The sequence below is a fragment of the Agelaius phoeniceus genome, chromosome 1 (genome assembly GCF_051311805.1).
Source record: "Agelaius phoeniceus isolate bAgePho1 chromosome 1, bAgePho1.hap1, whole genome shotgun sequence".
NCBI lineage: Eukaryota > Metazoa > Chordata > Aves > Passeriformes > Icteridae > Agelaius > Agelaius phoeniceus.
The window spans coordinates 92,079,617-92,105,221 of NC_135265.1; the positions used below are offsets into that span (position 1 = coordinate 92,079,617).

Consider the following 25,605-nt stretch of genomic DNA (forward strand, 5'->3'; position numbering starts at 1 on the left):
TCACAATCTAGAGATGTAAGCCTGAATGTTTAAAGTATTAATAAGTAAAGTTCATGTTTGATTAAAACCATTTGTGTCTGTCCAGTCTAAGCCAGTTTGCTTTTTCTGTCTGGAAACCTGTCTGGGTTGAAGAGACTCCAGTAGGTGATACAGCAAAGTCCATATTTTTGACTAGTAATGGTGTAATAACAACAACAAAAAAAAGCATATTAAGCATGCATTTTTAGGCTGGAAGTCAGAAGAAGCAATGTGATTCTAGCTGTCCTCTATATCAACAACACACTGGATTGTTTTCAGGGAATTCGAGATAACTGAATTAACAGTATATTTGTAATCTCTCAATTTCTTCTTCAAAACAAATTAGTAAAATAATAAATAAGCAATTATCCAGAAAATTGCTTGCTCTTGACAGAAAAAAAGGTTAGTTGTCGTTAGGTACATGTTTGACACAGAATTTAGCTAAACAATTATAATAATGTTCATTCCTTTCGACATGTAAACCTCATATCTAAGATAAACTGCTATCTGATTACCTGAAATGCATTTTATTTTCACAAACACATTAAAAATAATGAAATTTATGATTATGGAATGGAAAATAGTAAAAACTTGCAGGATTTGAAGAAATATGCATTTATATTTTATATTTCTCTCGATAACAGCTTAGTTTCTACTGCATTGACTGCACAGTTAAAAGGTAAATTTAAGCTGAAGGATATCTTTAAAACTCATTTTTGTGTTCAGAGAAAGGGATGGATTTGTACATCCATGTAAATGCTTGAAAATTCTAAGCATGCACAGACAAATTGCAAGAGCAATAGCACTTCTGCTTCCAACTTTTTCATGTCTTGCGTGTAGGACAAAAGAATTACCATCATGTGGTAATTATGGTGGGAGTTGGTGTCCTCTGGTTCACCTTCACCATCAGTGATTCCATAGCTAAGGTCAGAGGCTTATCTCTAGCTCTTCAAGTGGACATCCAAGCATTTAGAAGGCAGAACGAGTGGCTACCTCTTTTGTCAAAGTTGCCCAGGATTTTGTAGATTTATTGATAACCTCTTGACTGTCAGATATGTGGTAAAGAATTAGACAGAGTATCTGAGCTATTCAATTTAGGTATCTCATAAAGAGCCTGCCAAGGTGTTGACTTTTCCTGGCAGATGAGATATTGTAGCAATCCTTCTCTGAAAAGCTGTATAATACGACATTGTGGTGTTATTCATTAGAAATGAGACAGATTAAAATCTGATCAAAGAAGGGAAGCTCTGAAGGCTGAAAAAAAATAGCTGCCTATTTCAGCATAATATGCATCACTCAAGAACTCTGAAAAGGCTAAAGGGTGTCTGAGGCTGTTTGAAATGGCAGTGAAGGAGACAGGTTGCTGTTCATCTTGCAGCAGAGCATCTTAGGTGTGTTGATCCTCACTCTCTTCAGGGTTTATGATACTCAGCTCCTGGTGCTACCAAGGCATTTTTTAATTATTAGCCAAATAATATCGTCACCTATGTAAAAGAAAGAAAGAAAGAAGAAAAAGAGTCATTATTTTTTGAGGCTGTGCTATAGTCTTAATTTATAAAAGATGTTTTTATGCAAGGTTTGCCACCACTGTGGGTAAATGAAATGTAACTGTTCTTCATTTTCTTGTTTGAACTTCAGTCCATATGGGAACATATGTATTTCTTACTGAGGGGCAAAGCTTAAATGTTGATATTGCTACTGTAATCTCTAGGAAGAGTAAATATGACAGCTCACCATCTGGCAAACAGTCTAAACATTGGTCTTTTTATGTGAGTGCAGTTTTGGGAGTTGCCTTCCCCCTGGGATGTTTTTAATCATCTTGTAGATCACCTGCCTAGTTCCATGAATTAAAACCTCTTCTGTCAAATATGTTTTAGCTCCATGCAAGCAATTTACAGCTCTCTGAATAAGGGACTTGGCACTTGCTGGGATCCAGTGGATGATTTCTTTGATCCCTATGAGGAAGTTCCACTGTGTTAACTTGCATCATTCTGCAAGGGTTTGAGTAAAGGAATAGCATATCCTTGCAAGGAAATCATGCTGGTTTCTCATCAGTTAGCAGTATGAAGGAAGGGGTAAAGAAGTTATTCTAGCAGGCATCTGATGTAACTCTTTGCATGAGTCTGTAATGTGGACTTTGACCCACAAGCACTGACATGAGCCCAGCTCTGATACACTTTGGTACAGACTTCATTGTCTGTGCAGATAAAACCTCTGCAAAGGTCTTGAGCTATGTGCAGTTGCATGAATTTGAAGCTTCAGTGTCTCTTATGTGAGATGGAGCGAGCAGAAAAAAAACCTGGCATCCAATGGATCCAGGCTGATTTGCAATATTGAATGCAATTCTTCAAGAAAAAAATTGGGGAAAATGTGGAAGGGAATGCAAAAGGTGGAGTTCAGGAGGAAGAGGCTGGCTGAGGAGTGTGTGCACAGAGGAAGATGCTATGCATGAAAGAGGAAGAGCTGTTGTACAGACTTTCCTAAATTAGCTCCTAAATTATATGTGTTCTGACACAAAATTAATGATTGCATACTAAATTACATGATAACCAGGTGGAAGCAATGTCTTAAGGTGTGAAACCACACACCCCAGGCACTATGACTTCAGTCTGAATGTTGTCACACAGCCAGTGGGCAGCATTGCTGCATGTGCACTCTGGGATTATTATTTATGAAGCCACACAGTTTACATATTTTGTTTGTTTGTTTGCTCTTTTAATTGGTTCTCATCATGTTATAAAATGGAAAGGAATTTCTTCAGTTTTAAGTCTAATTATTAGGTGCTGTGCCATTTATTTTTAGTCAAACTCTGCTTCTCATTTTTCAAATATTGTCTGCATTTTTATGTTCAGAGCAGTCGAGTGACTCAGAGCTGAGGTTCCAAGAATAACTAAATTATTTTTAAAATATGAAAAAAAGAAATAGTAGATGAGGTGAGGTTTTTTTGTGCATAATTCCTAAATCTATTTATTGTCCTTACAAAAACTGTAGTACTGTTGCTGTAATTTGTATAATTTGTTTGTTTAGTTTCATTTAACCTTGTTAGATTTGTTTATAAAGAATCTAATCCACTTGAAAAAGATTTACATTACTTTATCAGTCTGCAGCCAAATATAAAAATTGAAGAGAAGCAGGCTTACTGAAAATGCACAGGTTCAGAATGAGCAAAGCACATCACATTATTTCTGATTTAAACCATGCTAAGAGTGATACTGTTTTCATGCATTTAATTACAGAGGCATTCTAATATCTTACTGCACTGTCCATCATAATTTTTTCTGCTGAACAAGAAATAAACAGTGAAATTATCTGAGCTAAAAATCTTTGACAAATTGATTTAATTAAAACTGAAATGCTTTTTGCCACTGAAAATCATGCTGAAACATATGTTTCTTTTTTCCTTGGAGAGGGAAAGAGTTATTAGTAATTCTAAACAGGTCTTATATGAAAGAAATGAAAAATTTGATTTGCTCAAGCTTTTGCAGAGAACTCTGCCATTGTGTGAAAGAAAAAGTAATGTGAAGCCATAAAAGTGTGTTTTATGGATATTAGAAGTAATTTTTCATGTTAGGGAGAGGTTAGTCCTGTTCCTGGAGAAATATTTTCCTGCATGTGTTCCTATATTTAGGAAGACTCTCTTAATATGTTTCTAAGTATGAAAGTAAAATTGTCTTTGGACTTCAGTCATAGGTTCTTAAACTGTGATGATTTTTTTTAATGTGTGGAGGTGGGGAGGGGGTAGAGAGGGAGTTGACAATGGGTTGTAGTGATTGTGGAGAAGATGTTGTATGTGTAAAACCTTTAAAAATTACTAAAGCAGGTGTAATATCAAGGCATTGAATCTCATAAACCTCATTTCTTAATTTTACAGTTTTATTTCATGCAGACAGTGATAAGTTTATGTCTTCAACTGGTTCTTATACGCAAAATTGTAGAAGAAATATTGCAAAGAAGCAAAAGAATATTTGATATTTTATTGTTACAGAACACTAATATTTGACTGTAGTGTCAGTTTTACTCTCATTACTACTATAGACTAATAATTTTCTACACCTCAGCTTTTTTTTTTCTTATGTGGTTCTTCAAGTTCTTGGATTTATAGAAGATGAAATAGTTCTGTGATTATTCTGTCTGCAGCTGTAATCTGCTAACTCCCTGCATGATCTGAATGGCCAATTAAAGTGGTATCTGGAAGCTGTGACTGTGTTTAACTGCCCTGTGTTTTATTCCATCTGCAGGGCAATGACGTTCGGATAATCCTTGGCCAGTTTAATGAGGAAATGGCTGTGAAAGTTTTCTGCTGTGTAAGTAAATACATTTAATTGCATATCAGAATAAAGAATGTGCTGTGTTTCATAAAAAAGTAACTTGAGCTTAAACATTTCTTCATGGAGTTCTGCTCTGTGAAGGTTTATGTCCTAAAAAGAGGTTATACATCTGTGGTTCCATTTCTCTTTCAATAAAATACTTTGTCTTCAGTGAAATTTAGGCATAGACTGCATGGTTAGCTTCTTCTTATTACTTTCCTGTAGTGGAATTAAGTGCTAAATCAAACTTGAGTATTTCTCTTCACATCAGATCCAGGGAAATACTTGCATATGTTGCAGCAGATAGAGAGAGAACTGCAAGATTTCAGTCTTGTCCAGGAGCTGTGTTCTGATGATAATGTCTGAGTGTATGGGCTTGGCATGTTTTGCTTATAAAGCATAAGAAATTCAAGCCAGTTCCTATACATCCTAACTCATCAACACTAATAATTTCTTCTACTGAAAATGTTGCTAATTGTACAGCTGTCCTTCCCATCTGACTGCCGTACATTTTACATGTATTACATGAAAGCAAATATTAGTTGATAAAAAATAAAGTTTTTTTAACCATAACAGTAAGACTACCAAACATAAAATTCCCTATCCTCACCATTTGTTTATGTGAATGTGCTGCAAACTTATCCACTGTTATTGCCATTAAAAGTAGCAGAATTAAAATGTGAATCTATACTTGTAAAAGCCAGAAAAAAATTTGAAAGAGAAATATTTTAGTGGCCTAAGTATTGAGTTCTTAGTCTAAATAGTTAGATTAATCCAAGAACACAGTAAATATAATGGAAAAGTAATAACGACAGCATCTAAATTTCCAAGGGTTTTTTTTAGTGTTCACTTAGTGAGACAGTTACCTATCCTTGGAAAGAAAGGAAAGGCAGAAGTTCAAAATCTGACTGCTACACGTCTCAGATGCATTTTGGCTCTTACTCAGCAGCTGTCCCAGTTGGTGGCAAAATTTGGAAAGGAGATTGTAGAATATATTTGGAAGGAACAAAATCTGTTTTCATCCAAAAGGAAATGGAAAGCATTATTTTATTTTTCATTCTTCTCATGTCTTGTAGGTCTTTATTTAGAGATCTTTTTGTACTGCCATTTAAATTGGATTGACAGAGATAATCTCCTATTTTTTCATTCCTGGAAGAAAGAATAGTACTTCTGCAGCCCAGATCCTCCTCAGATCTCTTGGGGTCGGGCTGCATTTCCCCAGCAGAAGGGTTCTGGTCAGAATTATCTTCCAACCCAACATTAGCAAGAGATTGGCCTCATTTCTAGTTGCATTTCTCTAGGATTCTCTTCCAAATCCATGTTTATGTGAGGCCACTGAAGAAATCTTAGAATTCCTTAGAGGGGCAGGCTGTCTTTTAGTCTGCATCACTGTCAGATGAAGGGTTCCAGGGAGAGGATGTCTCTGTCACACGAGCGCCAGCCGCAGGTTTCTGTGGCTACAGTTTGGTGTGAACATGGGAAATGTGCGTAACTGTCAGTGCTTTAAAGTGCTGATGGCTGCTTCTAAAGTACATTAGTGTCAAAATAATGAGGTGGATTTTTCTGGAGCCTGGAGAAATCTGAAATATCATGTATTTAGGCTTGTTTAAATGTATTTATGTGAGAGTTTCCGCAGGAGACTGAATACAGGAGAGGGCAGTTCAAAGTAGGTCATTTATATATTAATGCACTACAATATGTCAGAAAGCTTGTTATTATTCATAAAATATATTGTTGACTCATGTACTCCTGCAGATATATGTCTAAGAGCACAGTAATTTATATTTATCAAGTTTTTAACTCTTCTTTTTCAGGTGTATCTTCAGACTGATTTCACTTGTGATTCCTTGTTATATTCTGCAAGGTTATTGATGTCAGTCAGAAAAAGGCTTTGAGTTTGTTAAAGGAAGATGCTTTTTCCCTAATGCAATATTTATTTTTTTTCCTGATTGTGGTTTTATCCTAAATATAATTTGGTAATGACTTATGCAGGTGGTAAAACCTTTTAAGTTTGCCTCACTTTTCTGCCTGGATTCAGCAGTCATATTCTGTGAGGTTTCTTCAGGATATCCATAGGAGTTTATATAAGATCATAGAACCATTTAGGTTGTAAAAGACCTTTAAGATGATCAAGTCCAGCCATTAATCCAGCACTGCCAAGTCCACCACTAAGTAATGTCCCTGAGTGCCTCATCTGCACATCTTTTGAATGCCTCCTGTGATGGTGACTCAACCTCTTCCCTGGTCCCTGATAATCCTTTCAGTGAAGAAGTCTTTCTTAATATCGAATCTAAATCACCTCTATTGCAAATTCAGATCATTTCTTCTTTTCCTATTCCTTGTTATTTGGAAGAAGAGACCAACACCCACACCCACACCAAAAAATTGGATTAAAAGTAAAATTCAGTAGCAAACTTTAAAAACAGGACGGGACTGGTTCAAGCCAAAGTGAGTCTTTGGCAGGTTTTTCCTGCAAGGATTTAAATAAGTTTAGCTGTTCATTTATCACCAGTGTCAAAAACAGTGAGCAATTTTAGTTCTATGGGAAATCTTAGCTTTATAATTCATTTTCACCTCTGTGGGATGAATGTGATGTTTTCTTGGAATAGAAATTAGAGCCTTTTGGTCAAAACTTAATACTTCAACAATCAACAAATTGCCAGTATTTGTTTGCTACACATAAGAAACATCTATTGCACAAATCTCTTTGTTGTAAATAAGCATTTATTTATGGATTCAAACAAGAATGAAATGCTTTAAAGGAAAAAAAATAAAAATTCAGTTTCACAAGGGCAAAAAATGTCCATGACAGTTTCCTGGCTGCTTGACAGCAACTCAGGGCTTTGCATTCTACATAGGGCATGGGAGAAAGATGAAGGAAAATGTATGACTACTTTATGCTGTTCTGGTGTTACAAAGCATGTGCAAACCTTCTTCAGCTTGCTTGTTTGCCAAAAAATCTTCCCCTTAGAAACTGAAACTTGTAAGTATTGGTCTATGAGCACTCAAACAGCTCAAGAAAGATCCACGTGTTTCAAGTACTTGAATCTTTTAAGCATCAAAATCATCTCCATTTAGCAGAATCAACAGGGAGAAAATGGTGGCAAAAAAAGCATTATTTTGCAATAAGTCTTCTGGGACACAAACACTGAAATGTCTGAATACTGTCAGCTGTGCTGTCACTAGAAAAATCACTGCATGATCATCGTGCTGAGCCTCAGAGGATCTGATTTTCTTCCTACTTTTGCCTTTCCCAGACTACCCTTCAAGCCCTGTCATTCCACCATGTCTCAGAGGAAGAGCTGACAGCTCTTAAAGTGTTTGTTTTGCCTTTTGTTAAACCAGATTGTTGCAGAAATGTGAAAGTGTAACCAGTCTTTCAGGCAACCATGTTGGGAATGATCCCTTGTTTCCAGGATGAAATTTCTGGCTATTTTGAAACTTTCAATTTTCGGCTCATTTTCCAGGGCATTCACAGATTATGCAGGAAACAGTACAAGTGCTTATGCAAACAGAAAATTTCCAGCAGCTCTAATTTCAGAATAGTCCACAGCCAATACTTTCTGGCAACACACAATTTGATACTTTAATCTCTATAGAGCAGGGGAAGCTACATAAGACTGTCCTTCTCCAAAAGCACTATTCTGTGTCAGTTTGCATTCTCATGATTCTTAAACTGTCAGATAAAAAACACTGAGTGACTGAAAGGTCTTGAATGACCTAACTGTACAATGCAAACTCTTTTAGAAGGGAGCACTGCAGGATGGAATTGCTGTTTCCCTCACAGGTGGCCCTGGAATTCAGTGTCTCCATAGCTGTGCAGGAGTGCTGGTGGGTAGGAGGACAGAAGCAGATATGTTTCTGGAAGGGCAGAATTAGCAAGCAAGAGAAAGACAAACTGTTTATGTGGATTGTGGAATAAGTAATATATGAGATGTAAGACGCCAGGTTTCAGACAGGACTTTCAAGCAGCATTGTATACAAAGGCATGAAATTTGATTTTGTATGAACAAAAGCTTCTGCAACCAGGGGCCAAATAAATCTGCTTTGTGCACAATGCTGTAATGAACTGAGCTGGCACCATTATAATAGACTTCACTGATTTAAAGCCCAGTTTTAATTTGGGTATTAACATATTTAGGAGGTTTTCCTATTTCATATATTCTGTTATTGATCTTTATTTCTCTGATAGGCTTTTTGTATGATCTTTGGGATACTTTTCAAAACAGTTATTTCAGAATGACTAATATGTCCTGTTTGCATTCTTATCATTTCCTCCTTACGTAATATTTTTTGTGAAAAAGAAGCAGTTTTCCTGTCAAGAGCTCTAAGCTTGCGCCATGTATTTCTAAAAATTAAAATTTTTATCTTAGGCCTTCTATCTCAAGTATTGCTTATATTTGGAGCCAAAGAAGCATGAAACATGCAGTTTTGAAGTGGAGTCTGACTGCAATGTCAAAAGAAAAATACCTAGTTGCAAGACAGTGCGCGAAATATCTGAGATAAAATTTGCTAATTTTATCCTAAAACACTCTTCCCAATCAAAGAGAATATTTGAGAATACATCAGCTTTTAGGTACAACAGCATATGTGCCTGATTAAGAAAGTATTTCTGTTTCCTGTTATATATATCTACTAAGTATTGAAAGGAGATAACTATAATCTCAGGATCTTGGATTACAGTTGGCTGTATTCAGTATTACAACAATATAGGACTTCATATGAAGAAAGATCTTGCTGAGAAAAAAAAATCCTTAAGTTTTTGCTCTATCAATTCACTATTCACTCATGCTCCACAGAAGGAACTGCTAATTTAATGTTACTGTGGTCTGATTTTAGCAGTCACCTAATTCATATTTGCCACATGTGATTTGATGGTGCCTATGATCCAAGTTTTCTTGTAATCTAGTCCTTAGACTGATTTAAGGGTGATAATTACTTAATTGAAATGTGGTAGCATGGTAGTTCTATCACTTGTGTAATAGTTCTGTTATAAAGAACTTTCTGTGGAAAGCTGTGCCTTCTGTTTGTGTTGTTCTTTAACTCCCTCAGTTCTAGAACACAGTTTCATTTTGCTGTTTTTTAGGAAATGATCCCCTGAAAGAAAAACAGGGTTCAGTAAATTCTCATTTCCTGAATTCTAAAGTCAGGAGTCTTCAAAAAAAGTCTCCATTATTAGCAAATAATTATTCTAAACTTTTTAAATAGTTGTGTGCTCCAATTACACCATCATGTCATTAATAATAAAAAAAAGTTAACCAAAAGCAATTGGTTTTATGTTCAATACCTCTATTACAAAGTCCATTATATTTTCTGTTTTTCTTTTTTTGCAGGCTTATGATGAAGAAATGTATGGCAGCAAATATCAGTGGATTATTCCAGGGTGGTATGAAAATCTTTGGTGGGAAGCCTGGATTAATTCCTCACAGTGTCTCAGCAAAAATCTTCTTACAGCCATGGAAGGTTATATTGGAGTGGATTTTGAGCCTCTCAGCTCAAAAACGAATAAGACTATATCAGGAAGGGTTAGTATTTTTCTTCCATCTATTTTACTGTACCATCAATTATCTCACTGCTGGGCTGGCACAGTAAAGCACCAAGGAAGGAGGTGAAGCCAAAGGGCTCTTTTACCAAGTGACCTGGAAGTCATCACAGTTAGTTTCACTTCTTTCCAGTAGTTAGCAATTTTTAAATATTTCAAAACCAAATCTAATTCTCTACAGGGTAAGAAAGCAGTGAAGTCCCTTGCTTCAAATCTGCCCTCCTCCCTCAGTCTGAGCATTATAGTTCAGATGTACGTTAAAGTTTGAATTACAGTCTTTAGTATCATATACTGTGTCACTTCAAGTTAAATAGTTAAGCACAAAAACAGAAAACTCTTATAATTAAACCTATTCTGCAAATGGCCAATTTGAATGGTGCTTTGTGTCTCTCAGAACTAGGGAGCAGGAGGTGAGGATTGTTTTAAATATAAAAATATATGGTATTTCCATAAAGTACATAAAATTTTATCACAGAACAAATCCATACAAGCTCTGACCAATGAATAAACATGCCTGATTTTGCTGCTTTTAATCTTTTTTTTCCATCTGCCTTTCATGCCTTTGCTGAGTGAGCATGAAAGGCAACTTTACTGAAGGATAGCTCATCATATGATGGCACACCATCCAGAACGTAGTGAACTTGTAAAATACAGACAAATTGCCACTCAAAATTTCATACTGAGCAAACAGTTGCTCAAGTAAGGGTTATTTGATTTGTGTTATCCTGTAAAGTGTAATCAGACCACTAATTTGCAGGGATAGAGACTTATTCCCTGTTCCAGTATTAGGGCTCACCAGTGTACAGTTTTGGTTGAACTGGACCCTTTTGTACAAAAGTAAAATAAAACAAGTTGTCATTTATACAGTGAGGCAGTAAAACTGCTTTCAGTATCTCTGTCTCCTAGTTCTGCTTCCCAATCTCACCAGCAGTTTTTAAACCAAGTTTTTTAAAAACCAGTTTTTAAACAAACATGTTTCTTGAATTTTATTTTCTTTCATAACTTTTTTTTGGAGGCATTTTCTGTATTAGTTATGCACATCTCTAAATTGAGGGGTGCAGCTTGAGGTTTAGATTCAACTCTGTAAAAGATTAAGTATTGAGGTAAAACTGAATTTTATCTCCTCTGTAGACTCCACAGCAGTATGAAAAGGAATACAACGCTAGACGTGGCGATGGGCAATCCAGCAAATTTCATGGTTATGCCTATGATGGAATATGGGTGATTGCCAGGACTCTACAGAGGGCAATGAATTACCTGAATTCCACCAACAAGCACCAAAAAATTGAAGATTTTAACTACTCAAATCAAAAACTCGGCAACATTTTCCTGAATGCTATGAATGAAACCAGGTTCTTTGGAGTAACGGTAAGTCCTCACCAGATAATTGTGGGATGCAGGAGGCTTGTGATTTTGTGTCAGTAATTGAAACAAGTATTAAATATAAAGTACTCATGAAAAAGAAACAGAGTTGTTTATTTCTTCTATTTCAGAGCTTCCAGTTCCACTTTATATTAAAAATTAATGCCTTGACAGTCTTGCTCATTACCTGTCTTCAGATGCCAAGGGATGACAGTGTACAATTCCTGAGTTATCAGATTTTTAAGCATGAATGTCATCTAAATTAACAAATCAGAGTAGTCTCAAGGGAACCACAAGTTTTGCAAGCTGCAGTGACCTTTTAAGCAAATTTTTTTAGCAGTTAAGTAGTAGCTGGAATGTGATCTGAGAATACATATTTCTCTCCATCATTTAGGTTTGGAAGTAGTCTATAGTACACTGTCTCTAACTCCAGAGCTGTACATCCTAGATATTCTTGCAGCATGCTTCAGTTGTGATTTAAATTTATTTATAATTTGTATTTTTTCACAGTTAAGTACAAAGCATGCTCACATTGACTTAAGAACTGCTCATATACAATAGTATCTTCATTCTGGTTTCAATTGTACAATTGCAAACCCTTAGTATTTTTTTTTTAATTTATTTACTTCTGCTTTTTAACAGAGTAAAACAGGCGATAAGGTGATAGGAGTGTGGTCTTAAAGCTTCTTAATTACTTAGTTGTATCTGAGGCAGCATCAGTTGGAAGTTAGTGATGCATATGTGTTCAGAAGTCTGCAGACCTCAGCAAGAGAGATGAGCAGACTCCATTTCAGGGAAACTATTCTTTGGAGTTTGCAATAGCTGCAACAAGGAGCCTACTGGAACGTGCTTAGTTGAGCAGTGTGCTTGGTCTGCAATATGGCTAGATAAGGAAAACGGTGTTTGAATAAAGGTGTGTTTCAGTGGTGCACAGAGGGGCATCTCCTTGCAGCAAAAGCATGGAGAAGGTTGGAGGGAGCTGGTGAAATCCTGTCCCCATGTTAGAACAAACTGCCTTGGATATCAATTAACATCTAAATATATTGAAGTACCAGAACTAAGGTTGTCATACATGTCATAAACTGGTTCAAGGAGGAAATGCCTGCAGAAATGCATCGGCAAGGTGTAAAGGCTCAAACTTTTGATGTCCTTGTTAATTGCTGAAAAAGCTTTCTGTGATGTGATACACACAGTTGAAAGTAATTCAGAATTTCTAAGTAAAAACCAACCATATGGCAAGAAAATACTTGTAACTAGTTGCTTGTACAATATAAATTTTGCTTTCTTTTTACACTGAATTAGACTGAAAGTTTCAGCAAAAGAATTTGTTGTTCCATTGAATGCACAGTAGGGCTGGATCTTTGATGAGGCTTTCAGACAGTAGAAGCTATGAACCAGACTCTGCAGGGACTCAGTTATATTTATCCTTCATTATTCCATGTACGACATCTATCAATAGGCTTGAAATTGAATACTGCTGTGTAGTTACTTTTTGTTTTGTTTGGGTTTTGTTTGTTTTTTTTTTTCCTTATCCTTTTTGCCTTCTGTTTAGTTTTGCAGCCAGTTATGGTGAAATTGATAGTTTTCATTAGCATTGCTTAATTACCCTTCACTGCTTCCACTCCAACAACAACAAAAAAACCCCAACAAAATCAACCCCAAAAAAATCTAAGATTGAAAGAAAGCTCTTTTTTACTAGTTTCAGAGACACCAGCAAAATCTCACGAGCATCCCTTTAGGGAGGGAATGAATCAAAGCTTCAACAGCCACATTCAGCTATGTTTACTTACTTTATTGTCTCATGTATAATGGTTTTCAGAGAAATTACTGCATGATTATTCACTGTATTTAATACCTGTCTGAGGTGCTTGGTAAAATATTTCTCTTTATCATTGTTCAACCAAATCATAATGACAATGCAAAGCCCAAATCTGGTAATTGCAAGGATCATGCTTCCTGTACCTGTAATCCACAAAAACATTTTCTTGAGAGAGATATGGAGAGAAGAAAGCCTATAGCAACTACGCTTTCTTAGGGCATAATTACAACACACAATGCTCAAGCTTTTCCAGACAGCATGGAGAAAAAAGAGTTTTAAAAGAATATTAATTATTTTGCATTTTATTGTTCAGAAAGTTGAAGCTGAAGGAGCAGATTGATTTTTACCAGAAATACTTTAAAACTTTTTATTCTTCAGTCTAATAAATTGCTGTCATTTGTAACCTAATTTAAAACTTTCACTGGAATGTGAGTTTTAAGTCTTGGAGTGCTAAATCTAATTTCATTTTTTTCCAGAATTTCTCTTTTAATATAAATTTTTTTACAGTCTATTTTTAAAAACATTCTAAACAGGAAAAGGACATTCCTTTATTCAAGATTATCTGTGCCAAATATAAAGTGAATTTTGGAAAAAAAAAAGAAGAAACAAAAGGGAGGCTAAATCTTATCAATATTCAAAGACTCATCCAATAATAAACTATGTTGTTATTTGTTAGATTAGAAAAGATAAACAAGAAGCTGTAGACAAGAATCTAAAACTGGAAAATCTACTAAGTAGCTTTCTCTATGCTTTCTGTGAATATGATAGCAGAAACACTGTCATGTCATAAATAATAAATCCCTTTACCCAGTTTTCATTTTCTTTGAAATTATTTATAGAAGACAACACCATTGAGTGGGGAGGGAGTTGTGGAATTTTTTAAACAATTTAGAAAAGACTTGGGATGAAGTGTGCTGGTTACTAATTATATGGAATATAATTCTTTCAACTTTCTGGGTTTTTAAAATTTTTTAAATTTTTAAAAATTTTCAAGGAGACAGCATTTAGAAAATAGATAAGGCTATTGCCCAGAGACTTGACATGACAAATCCTATTTTTATGCATCAGAAACTCAGTACAAAATGTTATTTATTCTAATTCTGCTGTCAGAAATCTAGTGGAAGGGAAATTATGGATATTCTTTAAATATTCCTGAGGGTTCTGCTCTCTTTCTGAGTTTTTTTTCTTAGCAAATTGATTTCTTCTGTTATTTTGCCTTCATACTTATCAGACTTATAATCATGTTGATTGCCATATAAATTTCTTGTGTATTCTGAATACAGAGCAGGAAAACATAGTTTTGGTGTTTCATCAGAAAAGAGTAATACAGCTATCTGCTACACTTTTTAAAAGATAAACTGGATACTGTTTTACAGGTGGAAAAGGATTTTGTGATGAGAAATGCAAAACAAAAGACCTGCAGGGATCCTCCTACAGTTTTGTTAATCTGAATGTCCTAATTCTGGAGGACGTTCAGATTCACTGGTGTTGGCCATTTTCCAATTGACTGAGACATTTCAGGGTTAGAATGGCCCCTCTGCAATGACCAGCTTTCAGGACAGGAGTGCTTCTGATTTGGGACTAGCTTGGCTTTCATGGTGTGCATCTTTCTAATTGCCTTAGTTATCAGACCACTTGATTGGTTATAAATGAGAAAGTTGCTAATACAAAAAAAAAAATAAAGGATTTTTAACTTTTTGTTCCCACTTTTCCTAATCCAGATAGAGACATTTGTAGAAACTGAGTGCAACACTACCCTTGTGATTTATAAAGTGCCAGGTCCTGTCTCCTTGTTAAATATATTCCTCTTCTCAAATAGTACACATTCTTTCTGATAACTTGAGTGCCAGAAAATGGAAGAAAAGAAGTGTTTACACAGGTTTTTTTGAGACAGTTTAGATGTCTGAGGAGTTCCCTGATGTAGTTGGTAGAGGCACTGGAAGTAATTTAGATTTGCAAGATCAGCTGAAGTCTCTGCTGAACTGTTACTGCTTTAAATCAGTACAGAGTGATAAAGTGATGGGAAAAAATATATGTCTGGGAAATGTGTATATATGCATTTCAATTCTACTGCATTTTTCAGCATTCCACCTATAACATGTGCATCATGTATGTGTGAAAGCTGAGGAGAATTTTCCACAGAGTCAGAATGATTCTCCTAAAGCAAGAATTGTTTGTCTAAGGGATAATTAAAAAAGAAAAAGGAGGAAAAGTCAAACTTTATTTTGTGCAATGCTACCATAATATAGTTTGGAGGCTTTATAATTAGTGAAGAATTAGTGCTGTCGTCTCAGGATACCAAATCATATTTATTGTATACTGAATCAAAACCCATCTAGAGAATAGATGGATTTTATGTTAGTCATTTTTTCCCTTTTTTCTTCTCTTTGTAGAGACTAAGGATGACTACACAGTAAATTAAAATTGCAGCAATATTTATATTTGTTAGCAAAAAAATGTTGGTTATACTTGGAAAGATGTCATAGGATAGTTTATGTTGGAAGGGACTTTAAAGGCCATCTAGTTCCATCCCCTCTCAGAGCATCATCCAACCTGGCCTTGAACACTTTGAGGGATGGAGCATCCATGATTTCTTTGGGCTACCTGTTCCAGTTCCTCAGCACCTTCACAGCAAAGAATTTCTTCCTAATATCTAATTTAAATCTGTCCTCTTTCTGTTGGAGTCCATTTGCCCTTATCCCATCACTGCATCCCCTCGTAAATAGTTGCTCTGCAGTTTTCTTGTTGATTCCCTTTAGGCACTGCAAGGCTGCCATATTAAATACCACATTTGTTCTCAGGATATTAGAAGTTTGTTTTGATTCCATGGGGGAGCCAAGTATTGGGAAAAAATGCATGTCAGAGGGGTTTTTTTAATTCCTTTTTTATTCAAAACATGACACTATTTTTTAAAAATTTTTTTTCTGTATTTTTTATTTGCTAAACCTTTGTCACTGATGTGAAGTCATGAATATTACCATTCTCACTGATTTGTGCCTGAACTGTTGCAGCGGGGTGTTCTGCTTCTTGCATTTATTGCTATTATCTGTTATTGTAAATCAAGTTTCAAAATTGTTAATTTATTTCACATCCTTATAACCTTCTATTATTTCTGTGTAATGGAAAAAGAATTGCAGTGGAGGAGTGAGAAAATTAAATACAGTGTTGTCTTTTCCTTTTATGTCAGCCAGAGACTAGCACAGTAGGATAAAATTCCATCACAGTAGCTGCTGCACAATTGAAAGCACAGCCATGAAATAGCTTTCAAGTCTGTCCCTGGCATCCTGCATTTGAATGAATCTAGTCATATTTCATAACTGGAAAAATGCTTATTTATATGACGTTTGCTTTGTATTTTGATGCTGATTATTTCTGAAGATTTATCTTAGCAGCTTGCCTCCAATTTCCGGGCTTCAGAAGCCACTGTGCTGTACAGGAATCTCAGAAATACAGGACATGTTAGCAATGGAATAGGTACAGGAGAAAGTATTTATTTAATGTCATCCTGGAAAAATAACATACCCAAGAAGCTTAAATTAAAAAATGTGTCAGTCTTTGGCAGAGAATCAGATAAAATTAGCATGGACTTTGGCAGCATTAATTTATCCTTAAAATGGGAGTCTAGCAAACATTTCTGTTAGTAGCATTGATCAGTGGGGCTAATTTTGCATGAATGGTTCTGAATTATGCCTCAAGAGCTATTTATACCTGCAGTTAAATTTTCTTTGTTGGCATGGCTGAGGTAGGGTGAATAGTAAAAATATTGGGGGGAGGGCAGAAATTTCCATCAAACAGTTTCTTGTTAATATAAAATAGAGCTTTAAATGAATGTTAATTTTATAAAAGGGGGGGAGGGGGGTTGAGGATTAGTGTGCAGTGGAATACTTAACACTATAAAGATGTCTGTTACTGAGAAATGCTTTTAAATGTTCAGTTAAATTCGACTTAATTTTGAGCATTTGAAAATTTCTTGTTGGACATTAACCATAATTGGCTGATTTGAGGGAGTACAAAAAGCTAGCAAAACACATAGTCAGGAAGATCTATAAATGTATGCACATAAGCACACAACCCCACCAACTCTTGGCAAATCTCAGTTTTTTCCTACATCTGACCCTGTGAGGGTGACCTGTTCTGAATTTAATGCCTTTCCATATTTCAGAACTTGATTCCTGTTAGGACATTTCTTGTGTAGCACAAAAAAGAAAAGCACTTGGGATCTGGATGTGTGCAAGATCCCCTACAGAGTTTTCTGGTTTTCTTGAACCTTGAATCTCCATTTATCTGAGAAGAGATAAATATGATGAATCTCTTACTACATTACTCCCTCCTGACTTCCAGTAAATTATCCAACTCCCATGAGCCAGTGAGAGCAGTACAGTGGGTTGGTGAACTAATTTGCTTTCTATGTGGCCAGTTCATTTAGGAGACTCCTCAAAAGAGAGAGCTGATAAACTAAGCCATCAGCAAGTTTGCATAAGGTCATAAACAATGTTTGCTCATTAGGAAAATTCATTGCAAATGTTTTCATCTGCCAACAGTGTAAAACTGCTTACAAAAGGAAATAGTAACTTTTAGAAATGAGATCTGAAATTAACTGTGACATTTCAAAGATTAGCCCTCAAGCTAATCAGCAGTTGACGATTTAATAGTTGTAGTAGGTGTCAAATAAAAAAGGCTTTTGTCTGAAGTTGTAGAACAGTTACTGCAGCATCTGTCATTTTAATAGCTGGATATTTGATGAAAATAAATGAACAACATACATTTATAGGAAAGCTAGTAAAACATTTTCTGCCTGATATCTCTTAGCTTCCTCTGCTTTTGTATTTAATTTTGTCTGTATCTAGACAGTGTTTAACATAATGCTTAGTATACCCTAGAAGTTGCTTTGTTACTTCTTTTTTTACAAAGAGTGGAAGTCCCTACAAATAATAAAGAACCAAAGCTCAAGGGAAGGTTATTGCACTGTCTGAGTGGTGGTGCAAGTTTGTACTTCACAGGGTAGCTCTCTTCAAGCTTCTAAAGAAAGCAAGTGCATTTCAGTAGTACCACAACCTTGGATTTTTTTTCTCAAGTGTGATTTGGTTTTTAGCTGCATGTTTCTAATCAACCTTTTGCTTATATGTTGGGATTGCTTTTTTTTTTCCTTTTGTTTTGTTTTTCTTGTCTGTATTCCTTGAATTTGAAGGATAAAAAGACTAAAGAAAAAGGTTAAATTTATGAAAGCTCTGTCCTGCTCTAGATCAGCAGTTAATCTGGGAGAGAGCATTGATGGTTTTAAAGCAACTTTTCAAGACAGTTTATTCCTTTGCCAGTTGGGTTTGTCTGAAATTGTTACAGAGGGCACTTTGAAAATAGCAAGATACTGAAAGAGTGGGCAGTATGTATGTGTTGGACAGGCAACATGGAACTATGGGTTCTGGTGTCTGTTGAATAAGCAGGATACTGTTTTTCTTGATGATTAGATAGCCTTTTGTCTTCTGCTTATTCAGAAGTACTACTAGGTAGATTCCTTTGCCACCTCTTCACCATCTATCAGAAAAAGAAGGAAAAATGTTATGTGCCTTCTATCACTGCATTAAAGCCCTGTGTCCTGCTGCAACTAGTTGGGATTTTTTTATATGAGAGAAGGTGTTGTGTGCCTACTGAAAAAGGGTGATAGGATAAAATTCTACAGACACTTATGGAGAAATGTCCTTGCAACAAGTGTACCATTGAAATGTCATCTCCTAAAATTATAGAAAATCTGGAGTAGCTCCATCCACCTGTACTGTGACTTCAAACCATGTCAGTATCTTGTCATCAGTCACAGATGACACATCAGTGTGGGTCTCTGGTGATGATCCTGTATCACCCAGAAAATATCAGCACCACTCTTCATCATATACAAGTCCATAAAAACAGCTCAGAATTTGCAATATATGCTGTAAGAACTGCTTTGACAGAGTCTGCCCTGCAATAATTAGCCAAAATGAAAATGTGGTGAAAGGCATGTGGTGTTGACAATGTTGCAAATTTCTAAATTTCTATTTGGAATTTCTCAGTTTCTGTCACTGATTGGCAGGTACAACAGCCCTAGGAAGGACTGAAACATTGCTGTAAAGGGATATGCAGAAGGAAAGTGGAGTGTGATGGAGAAGGGAAAGTCTGAAGTGCTTTAGCTGCACTGGGACCTGTTGCAGTTCTCGGTAGCAGCTGTAGCACACAGTGTGTCAGTCAGTACAGCAGCCTGGCAAACAACTGTCTGGAGAGCTCTGATTACATAGCACAGGTTAAAATTATTTCAAGCCCCTTTCAAGTAATGTCTGTAAAGGAGGACTGCTCCTTCCCCAAGAGAGAAATAACTTGAGTGCAGAGGGAACAGATGAAGTGTCAGCAGGGTCTGAGTTCTGGGCGGAGAGGCCCTGGAGAGGAATTATATCCATAGCTATGTCCCCAGCCCGCACACATGCTTTTTTAAGAACAATGATTCTGCAAAGGAAGACTGCAGGAGAATGTGTACTTAGGAGAATATAATGGGAAGGAAAAAGATTTCCTGGAAGGCTCTTTTCTAATCTGCATCACTGAACAGTTCTGAGTTTCCAGTCTCTAGTGTCTCTTGTTCTAGTTCTGATTTGTTTATTAGTGCTTAGACTTTAATGAACATCTTCTTACCTGACTACGCATTTCCTGAAATTGATATTACTGTCTTTGTTGAAGAGCAGATCAGCAACAGATTATGTCAATTCCACAGAAATATGTCCAGATAAGCCAGGTGTGCATGGACCATGTGTTTAGTAGCTGAGCCATATAAGTATGTACTTGATGCAGCTTGATGGTCTTGAAGAGCCAGCGAGGCTCTTTTATGGTTACCTGGCAGATGGTGTGTGACTCATACAGGTGCAGGCTGGTACAGGCACAGCTCAACCTCCATACTGCAAGGTGTGAATGCAGTGAAGCTTAGGCAAAAAAAAAAAAAAAAAAAAAAAAAAAAAAAAATCTATGGATTATGGGCATTCCAGAGCAACATTTTTTTTTCAGTGTATAGTTATTCCTGCATTTGGTGTCCCTAAGAAGGAAAAAAGATGTATGGCAAATTAAGGGATGTTAACGTTTCTGTCTGATACATCTCCATTTGGAATTACAAGCAAAGACATCTTATATGGATATTTCCAAGCCCTCAGGTGCCCAGTGGTTTGGGGATGAAAACCACCAAACAGAGTCTGGAAGTGCAGCATATTCTCTCAGTGGGCACAGTGGTCACATTAGGTATCCTGCATCAGCCTCAGTCTGTAAACTCTTTCCTCAGGGCTACATCTGATTTATATCCCTTCCCTCCTAGAATAGAGCTCTAGAGAAGCACCTGGTTTAGCTTAATATTTGGGATATGAATGCTCTTCTGTCATGATTCTAGAGTTAAAAACCACTATTATTTTGGAGTTAACATATTTTAGAAACCATATAAAACTGAATTCCTGAGTGCTTGAGGGAATTGCAGTTCTTTTATTTTCCATGGGAACAGATGTTAGCCCTGCTGCCTTGGGATTGTTCCAGCTCTGGTAATTCTGTTCTGTGTACCTAAAACTCTCACTGAGGTTTCAGATGGATGAGGAAGTTATTATTTACTAGCCTTTCACCAGGACTCCTCTGGGACAATAAATGCCTTTAAGATGCAAAATTTTAGTATTACTGTTCTCCCTTCTCTAAGTAGACTTCATTTTAATATTATTTCACTGTAAAGGCAAAATATAATAAGATTTAGTTGTTTGAGCCTCTTCTTGTTTCAGTCAGGGACAAATCCCTTTTAGCTTCATCGTGAGCAGGAGGCAGTTCTTACCTAGCAAAGTGCTCTAATTAACAATTTGAAAATATAACTCAAAACCTTAATCTAAAATCGTTTTTGCTTATGGAAAATGTAGGAGAAACTTCTTTTTAGATGCTGTCTGGAATTAGTGGAGGTATTTTAAGAGTGCTGATCAGGTGTATTGCTGTAAGTTAGTAATGAATGATTAGGCTCAAGAGCTCGTTCAAGTGCATTTGGAGAATGTGTTGAGTGTACTATATGGAATTACACAGCTCAGATATCAAATAAATGTGAGTGATTAAAATAATGGGGTGGAGTTTAGCAATTTAAAAATAATGTCTAATGATGACTATAAGAGCCTGAGACTTTAAGTGCAGATCATTTAAATCAAAGAAATGCTGAATGTTTCGGCTATTGGTTGGGCTCATTGTATATATTCTTTTGGATCAACAGTGTAATTCTTCACTGGGTATCAGATGGCTGGGAAAATGAAACATAGAAAAAAGATAAATGAGAAATCTCAAAGCATACAAATAATATTCTGAAGGCTGAAGCAATAGGAAGAATATTCATAAGCCAGTTTGTTGAAATCTCAAGAATGTGTTTTCTACTGTTTTTTGAAGAGCTTTCATCATACTACTCCAAAATCTTCTCAACATCTGCTTTTCTTGAGCATTTAGAGAATGAGTAAAGCTCATAAATGATAAATACAATTCTAAATGTAGCTAGATCTGAAAGCAGGTTCATTTAATAAATAAATTCTATATAAAATTAGTTCTAACCTGCTTCTATTTATCCTCTACAGCACTGTTTTGGATACTCTAAGAAAAGAAATAAAATGCATACATTTTCTATCACAGTTTTTGTACCCCATTTACAAAGATCTATTGATTTAGATTAATTGTACTTCTCTCCATTGTTGAATAGTTGCTTGGCAAACTTTAATTTATGTTCTGCTTTCATCTAGGTTACCCCATCACAATTTTGAAAAGCTTTTAAAATGAGCCTTTTTTGTCTTCAGTGATAGTGACCCACTTGATGTTACAAGAATTAGAATCTAGCATGATGGGAATTTTTGTATGCACCTAAAAGCAAAATTTTCCCCTGGGGAATATTTTGCAACGTGACATTTTTACTTTATGGCCGGTAAAAAAACTCTTAACTTTTAAAACTCTATTTATTTTAATTCTCTGTTCACACTGCAGCACTTCTGAGTTTTTAGCTTCACAAATTAACATATTCTCCACTGTTGTTAATCTTTACAGCAGCTCTAGGCAAAAATATTTCTTAACTTGAATATAGAATACTGCTGAGTGTGAATCCACCTGCAGCAGTGTTAAGAGTGGTGTTATTAGCTGACTTAGCCTGGAAATGCTCTGAGGTTGTCAGGTCTGATGTTCAGTGGATTATATTTTCATACATCACTGCTCGTCTTTTCTGGCAGTCATGATTTCTATGAACTAGTTTTCTTCCTTAGAGAGGTGCTCCAGTTGCAAATAGGATTCTTGGAGCCTGCAAGCATTTTAGTGAAACACAGGAAAGTTAAAGTATTATAATGGCATTATTGCAGATAAATGCACAGTACATTTTCAAATAGTTTTCTAGTATTTTTGGAGTCATCTTTTAGAACTTCTGTATTTGCTACTTTCTGCTCTTCTCCCCACCATTTCTCATAGGTTGTTTTCTTATCTGCTGCTGAGGATGAGTTTGGCATTTTCTAGCCTCTGCTAGAGCCATATAAAGATAGTTATTTTTTAGGATTTCATAAAACAAAAGAGATCTTGCAATTCAGTAGAGTACATGGCATGGTAGGATTTCCCCCTTGGAGTTCTTAGCATAAACATTTGGAAGGTAATGAAGCAGAAAGTGCAGCAGGGCCCTTGATGGAGCCTCTTCAGTATAGGATAACATGCTCCACTTGGGCTGCATCCCAGCTTCAGTCCTGCCATGACAAAGCAGGATGAGACCAAAAGCAGCACTTGGAAAACTTAAGTAGGCTGCCTTTTAGTTTGTTGGGATTTTTTATCCCCAACTACCTCATTTGAACAATTTGTTGGTAATTCTATTTTACACGTTTTAGAAAAATAGTCTTAGGATTCTGATTTCTACATTATCACCCACTTTATATCAGGTCCATAGTGACAGCTGAGGTTGTTGGCTAGTTAACCCAAAGCAGGATTGGACAGGATTTAGATTCTTCTTTTATTTTTTATGAATAGTATTAATCAAGTCTGTGACCTGTTGTGCTTCACTTGTTGAGTCTTTCTGTGTGACAGTAATTTTTCCAGTTTTATAATTCATATTGACCTCAAATGCACCAAAACTTATAACCATGCCTCCTACTAACCTGTCAGAAATCAGATTATCCTTTCAGAACATGGTCTAAGAAGTTCACATATCACTCTGCTGTTGTTACTTTTAACAGCCTCTATATTTTTAAATTTCAGCCTCCAACATCTAGCCAAAGCTTCATCAAACCTTATTGCCTCTCCTAAAAATCTTTCTGCCCTTCATCCAAGAACTTCTTTAACTGCTTTGACATTAAACCCCATGTATGTGGCTAAGAGAAGGAGAGCTGTACCCAGCTCTCACATTTACGTGTCATCAAACCTTTTTTGGCTGAGTGACCCTTCATCCTGAGCATAACCTGCAGAGTCTCTGTGCAGTGCCACTTGTTTAGTTTCAGTAATTAGATGAAACAACCGAACTCTAACCAAAACAAGATAATTTGAGTACAAAGAGTGAACTCACTGTCATACAGTACCATAGATGGTGTAAATAAAACTGTCCAGGGCTGATGTTTCATCCTCACTGCAGAGGATACTCCGTGTGCTGCTTGGTGACATGGAAATATGACTGTTATACTGAAAAACTGAAGAACTTTCAAGAGTAACTCAACACAAATCATGAGATTATAGAGAATTATTTGGGGGAAGAATGGCTCCATAATAGCAAATTTAAAAATCAGCATGGTTTTCCATCTATGATGGATTGACATAGGGGGTTTTGTCTGTATAAATTAGCTATATAAGAGCCAAGACTTGAACTGGAACTCTTTGAAAAATCAAGGTACTATTTTATAGTTTGTAAATTGTACACTTTTTCTACCTCATAAATTGTGCCTCAAAAACTTCTGGTGAAATTCTTCTGCCTGTGCAATTTCAGTTCTGCCTCATTCATCCTGGCTGCTGAATTAGACAGCGGTTCAATCATTTTTGATCATGTAGTTAGGATGATGTTGTGCATAAGTAGTCATCATTATGAGTGCTGCAGAGTAGCCAGAGCTAAAATTCACACCTAGGGACTGCAAAGAACATTGTCCCAGAGGGAGAGACAGCAGCAGAGCCTGGCAATTTTCCCTCCCTCCCCTAGCCACCCCCAGTGAAGAACAGGGTCCTGCTCAATGCAGTGAAGGAATTAGCTTGTTGATATTTTTGTGGAGTCTCAAGCACTGAAGATCTTCCCTCAGGTGTTTTCTCGTCCTGCATGCTACTGCTTGACCTGCTTTCTGATACACTGAGGTGTTGCTGCATTTTCCTGGTGACTACCAGGCATGGTGGGGCTACAGCTTCACCACATTTGTGTTGAGCTGCTTTGGTTAAAATGTTCTTCAGGAGTTACAGAGGGGAGAGGAAGTTCCAGTGGTCAGAAGTGCATGTCTCAGCTGAACATGAATTCTGTGAGACAGAGGTAAACTTCTGTAGCCTGGAGGTTCTTGTTCTGCTGAACTCAGATGTTTGCTTCAGACCAGAGAAGCATGTGAGCTTGTCCAAGAGAGACTTCACTGACATTTTCTGTTAGATATTCTTAACGTTAAGTTTTCTAAGATCATTAAATCTCATAAATTTTATTATTGGTGCTTTCATTATGAATGACACTGAAGACTGGCACTTGAAACACAAAATATCAAGCTTGTCACTGAATTTCCTTTTTTTTTTTTTAAATTACAATCTTTTCTCGGTGTCAGGCTACACAATTTTGTCTCCGACAGTTTCATTGATAGAGGAGCAAGGCAAACATATAAGAAAAGCAATTATGACACTACAAAATTTGATCGGGGATTAAAAGTATGAATTGCCTGAGGTAAGAACACATACATCAGTTAAATTGCATCTAGAAATAAATCTGTCAAGCTACACATACAGCTGAGGGATAATTGTTTGCTGGTCTCTTTGGATGAGGGCACTACAAACCGACACAGCATCAAACACTGGGTCACACACTGATTGCTGTCAGTAGACCTCAGCAGCATCACAAATGCTTTGCAAGGACCTTTCCACTGTAAATTCTGGAATTGTTAATTGATTCATGATTTTTTGTGTGTGATTTTAAAGCTATTAATTTTAATGAGATTTATTCTATAGCCTACTCTTTAAATGCAAAGACTGTGGCACTCTGGAAATTTGGATCTCTTTGCATCTAGATGGTGTTTTCTGCTAGTTTCCATTTTCAAGATTCAAGTTATATTATAGAGGCCAAAGAGCCACAATTAGTATTCTAGAAAAGATTCAATGCTCAGCTTTCAGCCTAATATTCTAGACCTATGAGTGTTAGTGTCAAGTTCTCCCTCTTGCAGAAAGTAAGGGGAAAGCTTATGGGAAGAAAGACATCCTTTAGTGATGTCTTTTGTTGATATTTTTGTGGAGTCTCAAGCACTGAAGATTTCCCTCAGGTGTTTCCTTGTCCTGCATGCTACTGCTTGACCTGCTTTCTGATACTCTGAGGTGTTGCTGCATTTTCCTGGTGACTACCAGGCATGGTGGGGCTACAGCTT

The 25,605-nt window shown here is 36.3% G+C and overlaps 1 protein-coding gene across 1 annotated transcript in view; it reads left to right on the forward strand.

The window, feature by feature from the left end:
- Nucleotides 1-25,605, forward strand: part of GABBR2 (gamma-aminobutyric acid type B receptor subunit 2) — a 457,779-nt gene that overhangs the window by 216,750 nt on the left and 215,424 nt on the right. The window contains exons 6-8 of the mRNA XM_077183158.1: nucleotides 4,257-4,322; nucleotides 9,659-9,850; nucleotides 10,999-11,235. Coding sequence (XP_077039273.1) covers nucleotides 4,257-4,322; nucleotides 9,659-9,850; nucleotides 10,999-11,235 — 495 coding nt within the window. The remainder of the gene's footprint in view (nucleotides 1-4,256; nucleotides 4,323-9,658; nucleotides 9,851-10,998; nucleotides 11,236-25,605) is intronic.